Source organism: Hemibagrus wyckioides, linkage group LG27 (genome assembly GCF_019097595.1).
Source record: "Hemibagrus wyckioides isolate EC202008001 linkage group LG27, SWU_Hwy_1.0, whole genome shotgun sequence".
NCBI classification, from domain to species: domain Eukaryota; kingdom Metazoa; phylum Chordata; class Actinopteri; order Siluriformes; family Bagridae; genus Hemibagrus; species Hemibagrus wyckioides.
The window spans coordinates 11,847,305-11,856,115 of record NC_080736.1 but is presented as its reverse complement, the minus strand read 5'-3'; the positions used below and the strand labels follow the sequence as shown (position 1 = coordinate 11,856,115).

At 38.4% G+C, this 8,811-nt stretch overlaps 1 protein-coding gene across 1 annotated transcript in view; it reads right to left on the bottom strand.

Annotated features, from left to right (window-relative positions):
• Positions 1 to 80: 80 nt before the first annotated feature.
• Positions 81 to 8,811, bottom strand: part of LOC131347704 (lysyl oxidase homolog 4) — a 31,850-nt gene continuing 23,119 nt past the window's right edge. The window contains exons 11-15 of the mRNA XM_058382044.1: positions 8,407 to 8,650; positions 5,718 to 5,833; positions 4,536 to 4,672; positions 1,818 to 1,929; positions 81 to 1,566 (exon numbers count right to left, since the gene is read on the bottom strand). Coding sequence (XP_058238027.1) covers positions 1,496 to 1,566; positions 1,818 to 1,929; positions 4,536 to 4,672; positions 5,718 to 5,833; positions 8,407 to 8,650 — 680 coding nt within the window. The 3' untranslated portion in view covers positions 81 to 1,495. The remainder of the gene's footprint in view (positions 1,567 to 1,817; positions 1,930 to 4,535; positions 4,673 to 5,717; positions 5,834 to 8,406; positions 8,651 to 8,811) is intronic.

The following is an 8,811-nucleotide window of genomic DNA, read 5'->3' as shown; positions in this document are numbered from 1 at the left end:
CCCTCTTGTGGCACTACATGTAATCGACTGATCTTTTAATAGGTAATGACATCATTGCATAATTATTCTGGCAAATATCATACAATAGACATAACACCGTTTATTTTCAAGTATTAGTGAAAGAACCATCTAAAATAAAATTCACTGACCCGCTATTTTTCACTGAGATAAAATTTCAATAACAAAAAAAAGTATCAAAAGGTCATAAATTACAGACCATAATATATATAAATCATGATTCAAATAAATCTGTACATGACAATACATCTATGATGAAGCACATACATACTTATCAAACATAGCACCGACACAGCCGAGGCTCTTCGACGATATGCTTTTAATCCTGCGTGTCTCCACGTGTTCCCTAGTCGAGCACCATGAGTTATGAAACACCTTGACTATGAGGAGTCCTGTAGGGGCTATACCTGGGATCAGATGTTATTGAGTGGCTGTGAAATATCACAAGTACATGGCAAAATCGTTTAATGTTCATTAATCGGGGGTCAAGGGGTCAAAGTTTCAAAACCAGCTAATAAGCAAAGTACTATTTATTTAGCAAACGAAGGTAAACTGCTGCTAGACTAGAATTATGGGTTGTTTCATTATGCATGAAATCGGAAACGATTATTTTCACTTTTTCAGTTACTGACACGGAACTGGGATCATCAATATTCAGTACGAATGTTGAAAAATAAAGTATTGGTGAGAAACCTACAGCTAGGAAAGATCAGGCCAGGGAATATCTAGAGGACACAAGCAATGCAGATGAAAAGAATACCAAAGCACTTGAGTGATCGTGTTTTTTGAAAATCAGTGTTCAAGCTGCAGCAAAATGCAGAAACGGGATTTATTTATTAACACTACTGCTGTTAATATCATTTGGTTTAGTTGTTTTTCTCAGGGTGGGGACCAGTGGTCAAATAACACTTTAAATCTAAAGAAAGTAACTGATATTTTTAGAGGCTAAAAAAATAATGATAAATTCACTCGTTGCCCCAGCAACAATAATATGACGGCAAGGGTGGACATCTGAACGATCCAGCTCTACTTGCATAATCTTTCTTTTTTGCTTGTGGATCAGGCAATGCCATGGCAAATGATGCCTCATGGACCTATTTCCTACACCCCCATCCAATATACTCTGTTGTACTTCTCTAATATTTTAATCTAATATTCTAACATCCTGTTTTGCTAGAATTACTGCTCTTAAGAGATTGGTTGATTTATACACGTTTACCTCACCATACTCCATCCAGATTATAAACAGATCAGTTATTCAGAGGGTAAATGACCCGGATTAAAAATTACCCAGAATTCTTGTCCTACTTCAACGGATTCACCTGACTGACAAACTTGAATAAAATCTCTAGAAACCCACAGCCTGTAATCTGTTTACGTTAGCCACCTTCTCCTTCCCCTTCCCCTCCGTCCAGTGGCAGGGTGAGAGGATGACGAAGGAGAGATTTTGCTTTCCTGGTTCCTCTGGTTCCTTTCATTAGAGGAAGTTGTTGGAGATCTGCCGCTGGTGTTCAAACAGGTCCTCAACCTCTGCGCTATAGGCATCGCCTATAAACATGCAGACAGGAAGATTAAGTACATTTGAGCTAAACACCAAATACCTTATTAACAATTTCATGATTGAAGTAAAATAGCTATAAAATACTTCATTACTGATTCACTGCTTCTAACTTGCCTCCATGAGCATTTACTGTACATCACATGACAAATGTTATTAGTGGAGTTTAAACTAAAAATTTCATTAACATTGAAATGTTTTGTAAAATTTCTCTCTTAATTAAATGAAACCGTCCACTCACCTGCATGACATCCGTACAGGTAGACTCTCCCACCGTCGTACCTGCATCTGCATCGCATCACGTTGTTCTCAAAGTCAGACTCGGCCATGTCCAGAGAGGGGTTCACCTCCACCTACAGGAAGCAAGGCACAATTATTGACCATAGCTATTTGGAGGTGAGGTATTTTAATTAACACTTCAGCCTACACACACACACACACACACACAGTGTTCGCTTCATTTCACGCTGCTGCTGCTGATGACGGACAGATCTGGCCTGTGTGTTTGTATTCAGAGTCTATCATTAAGCACTGGTTATGGCTGCTATTGTTTTTTTCCATCTGCCCATATACAGTACATTTATGTATGAGAAAGCAAACCAAAATGACTTTTCCAGCTTTCAGCCTGAAACAATTTATATTTAATAACACATTCTCATTTTTCCATGCTGAGAATACCATGCACGTCCTCATAAGTACAAAATGTGTGAGATTATATTTCTCAGCTAATTTTAATTTATTACTTCAGCCATTGCTACTGTAATGCAACAAAGAGCTCTGCTTATTTTTTTTTATTGCTTCAGAACACAAACCAGTCTCGGATTGTCATTCTAACGTCGAGAGATCTGCCTAATCTCAGAGAGTACAGGCAGATTGCAGTGCTGATTCGTAAATGACTGTGCAATCACGTACGCTGTCTCAGACCAGTCATGAGTAATGCGCTTAAATGTATGTTCCTAAATCTGGCACACCGCAGCCTGGGCCACTCTTTTTCAGAGAACGCCCAGTGATAGCATGAAATCCACACATGCATGGAAACACACTCCCACTAACTCGCTTTATTAGTGCACTTTACAGCTCTTGCAAAGGGGGGTTTCATGGCAACCTAAAGCGAATCCGAACACACATCTGAGCATTACGTAAGGTCTCTGTTTGATCTGCACTGGAAACCATATCATAAAGATGGTATTGTCATTGTCCCAGTCAGTTTTAATGCCATGTTTGTCACCATCCTGCCTCTGGGAAAAAAAGTAAGTGTAGAATCTAGTGACTAAATTATAGTGATGAAATGAGAAACGTCCACTTCACTGAACTGTGGCTAGAAATGTCTCCTGTTAAATATAGCAGCACTGGTTAAAAGAACATTAACCAGTAATGGCATTACCTTAATTCGTCCCATTACGCTTTTCTTTTTTACCCATTTTCCATTGTACCTTCTGTAGTGGTTAAATTTAAGAGCTTTGCCTGAAAGTACTGAGAATATTTGCTTTAAAATTGCTTTAGGTTCAGAGATGTAGACAAGGTGCAACTCATTCACATGGCTGTAAAGCGCTGACTCGCCACCTTTTCATCACCAGCCGTTTCTCTGAACCATTACAGTAATAGCAGGGCTGAGGAAGACTTAAAACTGAGCCTGTATCCTTCCATTAAAAAAAAAACAAAACTCAAACACGTGCAAGCATGCATAGACTCAATTAGTTTCAATTACTCTCCTTATCTGTGCTCTGCATCGCTGGAGAAACCTGCCAGTGAGATCTGCACCCAGAAAAACTGAGGGCAAAATGCCATTTTAAAATGGTGCATGACTTTAGAGGAAGAAAGCTGCTACACGATCCCATGCTAATTTTAAAACATCATTATTTTTTTTGGCCGGGGGTTAACAAGGTTCTTTTAGTAAATTTAGATTAGATGACTCTTTTTCTTCCCCTGTTTTTGAGGTTTAAAGGTGCAGGGTAATGAAAGTAAAGTACTGCAGCTAAATAAAGTGTCCATATATGGCAGTAAAACCATACACTATACAGCACAGTTTCGCAGCCTACAACACACACACACACACACACACACACACACACACCTGCCTGCTCTTCTTTTGTATCAGTGTATGTTTTATGTGTAATCTGTGTCTACAAAAAACAAACAAAATTAATTCATGTGTGAAATTAAAACCATAGTTTTTCCTATATGTTCAGTAAGGAATTAAACACAGCAGAGTGTGCAGTTATAGGAAAATAATCAGACAGGGTTGTGCTACATGGCATTTTAAAACCCTGACAAAGCCTGTAGATTGGAGGGTTTGAGAGACTGGAAGTCCAAGAGAGCAAAAATGGTCTGTGCTCTCTGAGTGAGAGTGACCACATACCCTCTCTCTCCTGTCAGTCACAGTCATACTAAATCAATCATGGGCATCTGTGAGTTCATGCATGAGTGCGTTATGCCACACTGTTACACAGCATGGGCACACAGCATGGCTGGTTTCATGTGTCTCCATAGAAGCATATGATCATCATGTTTCCTAATGGTTTAGCAGCTGTCATGCGACTGGCATGGTTAACTGGTAGATGGGAATTGGCAAAAGACAAAATTAGAGATTTTTTTTTGTGACAAAAATTAGGGAAAATCCCTAAGATATTGAAAAGAAAAAAAAAAGGTCAGACAGAAAAGGTTAGAAATAATTAGGTTAGTTTATTGGTCAGTACTCAACTATAATTTATTAGAACAATATACACTATAGGTCTTATCATCTCTTCACCTACAGCACTCAAACAGTACCTTATTCAAATGAATAACTACAGAATTATCTGAATAGTGAGTAATAAATAAGTAGAACACAAAAATCTGAGGGTAAGATCTGCAGAGTTGTAACATGTGATGTGGTATATTAAAACAAAATCTTACTACAGGTGTAATAAAAAAAAAAAAAAACAGCTGTAAGACAGATGTGTGTAAGGTGGGAGTTTACCTGGAAGATGTAGTCTCCAGGCCTGACATCAGTCACGTCGATCCACTGGCAGTCAATGTCATGGCGATACGTATCCCAGCATCCCACTGAAATGCCTTGATCCCCCATGTTATAGCAGGAATATCGCTTGCGCAGGCCTGTAGTCACAGAGACGGCAAAGAACATGCATGTTTTTTTCTTCTGTGACCACATCATATAGCTTTAATGTAAACGCAAGTCATTTTCCTTCCATAAGCTTTAAAGGTTATATGAATTTTCCACAAACAGGTTCAGATTGAGAGCTTCATATGCAGTTCAATAAAAAAAAAAGCTTGTAATTAAGTTAAAAAGCTATAAAGCAAATGCTGTTCAACTCACAGCATGAAATACAGATAGGCTTCATTTAAAGAGTGCACTCCTACAGATTGTCTGGGAGCGTAAGCCAAGGCTAATATAATAAAAAAATGAACAAAATCAACAGCTAATCAACAAAATCCATACAACTCGAAATTCCATTACTGATTAGTTGGCCACAAGTAGTGATGCAATTTGATTCAATTGATCTCTAACCAGTCAAACTATTTTTGATTAATGTCACATTGTTTATCTCCATAACATACACAATATGTATTTTTAATGTTTATTCTGTGTATCAGGTCCTTCCTGCCTTCGGCTCTGGGAGTCAAATCAGTGCATCAATCCCAAAGCTTTGGAGTCGATTCCACACACCAAAATAAAATACATCACCTCAATCAATCAATAAAAAAATATTTTCCTTTCCCTTGGGGATGAATAAAGTGTGTGTGTGTCTGTCTCGGTCAGCAAAACAACCAGTGGATATTGGAGTTTATTTTAAATCTGACTGGTCAGAAATGAATAAATCAGTTTTAAATGTAGGTAAGACATTTTTCCACTGACTGAAACCACTTTTTAAGCACATGATAATATTCTCATGCCTTAACAGATAAAAGTGATCTTATAGCGATGTTATTTAATAAGGCCGTAAAGCCTTCGTAAAGATTTCTGTAGTAGTATTAATGGATTGAAATCATATAAAAAATGTTTGGTATTTAGTACATTTTCAGGACAAATATTATCAGGAAAACAAGAAAGGACATGGAAAAAAAGAATAAAACAATGATTTACTGCTCATCAAGATAAAGTAGCAGCCACGGTGTAGTGTGCTGTCAGCAGAAAACCCACCATCTGGACAGTACGTGTCCTCCAGACAGAAGCTGGCTTTGTGTCCCTCCGCGATCTTTGTGCCATTCATGGTCAGGAGGTCATAGTGAGTGAACACCTCTATGCTGTGGTAGTGTCTAGAGAAACACACAGGAAACATGTTTATGGTAATCTGCATTTGCAGTGAATACTTTTCTGCACTTGTCAACGTCTCGTAATGACTGTCACATGAATGACCACTTTCAGCACAACAAGAGCTATCTATAATGGACAGCTGATTTTTCATTCAGCTTCACCAACAAAAAGTGACAGAAGTGTTCCTTTGGATATATTAGCTTAGTAAATGATTAGCTGTTTAGCTAACAAAGTCCCTAGTTGGTGGTATTTACTGTCGGCTTGCTATCTCTGACAGATGAAGCAGGTGGATGCTCAATTGGGACGTCACATATATGACCACTTTTGTAAAGCAGGAGTTTATTAACTGATGTTTTTTTTTTTCAGTCTAAAGACACATGACTTTGGCAGCATGCAAACAGTATTCATAGCACTGCACTATTCAACTCCATACAGCTTTATCCTAGTATTATATTCTAGTGGTCATAAATGAGAACTGCAGTAAGAACAAATGGCACTCAATTAGAATTCCTGCTTTGTTCTGTGAACATTTTCAGTGGATTACAAATTGGGCTAATCTGAAAATACGTCCGGCCGTGTCTGCTGTCTTTGTTTCCCTGAGTCTCAGAAAATGAAGAAAAAAAAAAACCATTTTTCCAATGGATGACTGGATGATTGATACTGGAATACATGCTGGCTTGATACTGGCTGCATTCAGTGTATTCCAGTTAAACCAGATCCAGTATGGATGTATTCATTAAGAGAGACTTCAAAAACACTTCTATGAGTTGCTCTGGATAATGCCGTACATTTATGCTGGATGACCTTTAATCATTACAGGGTACATTACATTCAGAGTGATGTAGAAGAGTGCTTTCAAGTCTCTATCATTGAAAACATTAACATTAGGTCACTGTCTTAGGATCAGCCTAAAAACTGAGAGTTACTTCACTATTTACTACACCTATCAAATAATTCCAATGTTATTAAAATCTGTGATACAGAATTTTATTGTAAAGTGAGGACAGAAATTTATTAACAGGCCTTTGATCGGCTGAAATTATTTTCTTAGAGATTTGGTTGGAATGCTTCCTTTGAAGACTGATAGACTAAGCACACTCATCTCAATAATAAGCAAGTTTATCACTTTTACTGTTTTAAAACAATCACCAACACAAATACACAAATATTTGTGCATGACTCAGCAGAGACCTGAATGAAGCCAAATGATAAATCTGAACATAAAGAGGCTCATAATAACATTGTTGTTTGCTTTTTTACTATTTGTAACATTAAATCTAGATATTTTTATGACGATGATATTAAAAAGAAATCTGCATAGTGGTCTAACGGATCCTGTGAATCATATGTCTAATCTAATCACTCTGTAGTTACATAAAAGACAAAGAAGTGAAACAAAATGGCACAAATCTCTTTTCCTCCATTGTGCCCAGAGAGCAGAAAGAAAGACCAGGCTGTGCTCTCAGCTGACCACAGCATCCTGACCACAGCTATAAAGAAACCGGACTGTGACGGAGCAGCGCCATAAGAAAAAAAAATAAACACACATCTGAATGAGGTTTATGGTGCTGACACAGTCAGAGCTGCCAGGAAGGTGTGAAGGGGTCTCTGGGGATTTTAAAAACTCCTGTGTTCCTGTGTGCGTGCATGCTGGTCTTTGTGTTGGTCTGCTTCTGATTAGGTCTTAAAAAGTTGTTTAATAGATGGTGTTTTGTTAGTTAAAGTCCAGAACAGCTTTGCTCCTGGAACAAGAACTAATCTTTAAACCAGAAGGGCAAAATCCCTAAAAAAAAACACTCAGACACAAATTCCACAGACAAAACTATTTAGAACAAAAATCTGTAGGGATTTGGACTTTCAGACATGCAAAATTTAAGAGTAGACATATTCCATGTACTGATCCCGTCTACAAGCACTCACTTAGAAAGTATGGGATGAAAGCAAGCAATCAAGAGCTTCTCTGTTTATCTGTATAATCAAGGTAGACATAATGGGTCTAAGATCCAGCCCTGTTTGTACATTAGGAACAAAAGAAGCATGGATACAAAACTGTATTGTATTTTCTCAGCTGTAAGTCATCTTGTAATATAAAACGCACTCCCTAAATTCTACCTGCTTGGAAAAACTATTTATTGTACGCACCACGTATCTCTGTTGTGTTTGACACGGCTATAGTGTGCTGATTTCAGTCTGTAGGCAGGCTAAGTCAGTGTTTGTATTCTAACACAGAAAAGAACACATACATGCCAGTTTTCTGTACACCACCTGCTAGATGGCAAAACAAATTCATTCATTCATTTTATAGTCTGTACAAATTCACAATATTGCACAATATGAGGGATCCTGCCTGAATGGGGTAATATTAATTACACTGAATCCATTTCTACAGTTAAACTGCAGCAGTCATCACTTTAGGAAAATGCTATTCCATTGCTGCACTCTTTTACCGGATTTATTTTCCTTTTTCAAACCTCTTACACTCGATTCTTGTAATTAATTTAAAAAAAGTTCATGAGTGATATAGCTGTCTGAATGCAGACAGTGCTTATGCTTTGATGTCGCTCTGTGCTCTTACCTGTGGCACTGATGCCAGACCCAAGATTCGCGTCCGGCCCGTGGCCGAAAGTCCGCACGTCCCAGGTTCATGATCCGTGAGGAGAAGCGCAGCAGGCGCCGGTGGCCGTAGGGCCAGTTCATGTGAGCGGCAGAGGACGAGAGGCAGCGCTCCTCATGGGCACAGGTGAGCAGGTGAAGAGGACGGTCCTCCAGGTATGCGGACTCCTGGACCAGCTGAGAGTCCAACACCAAGTCTGGTGCCGCTGAACACAAAACACGTACATAGAAAAATTCATTAAGGCGTTCTGTAGCATTGCATTTGATCTTGTAGTACGTGTTGCAGCTCAAGCAAATGTAAACAACTACTTTTTTGTTTTATTAGTAGCTACCTGTAATAATAACACATTTTAAAACAGCTGTTAAA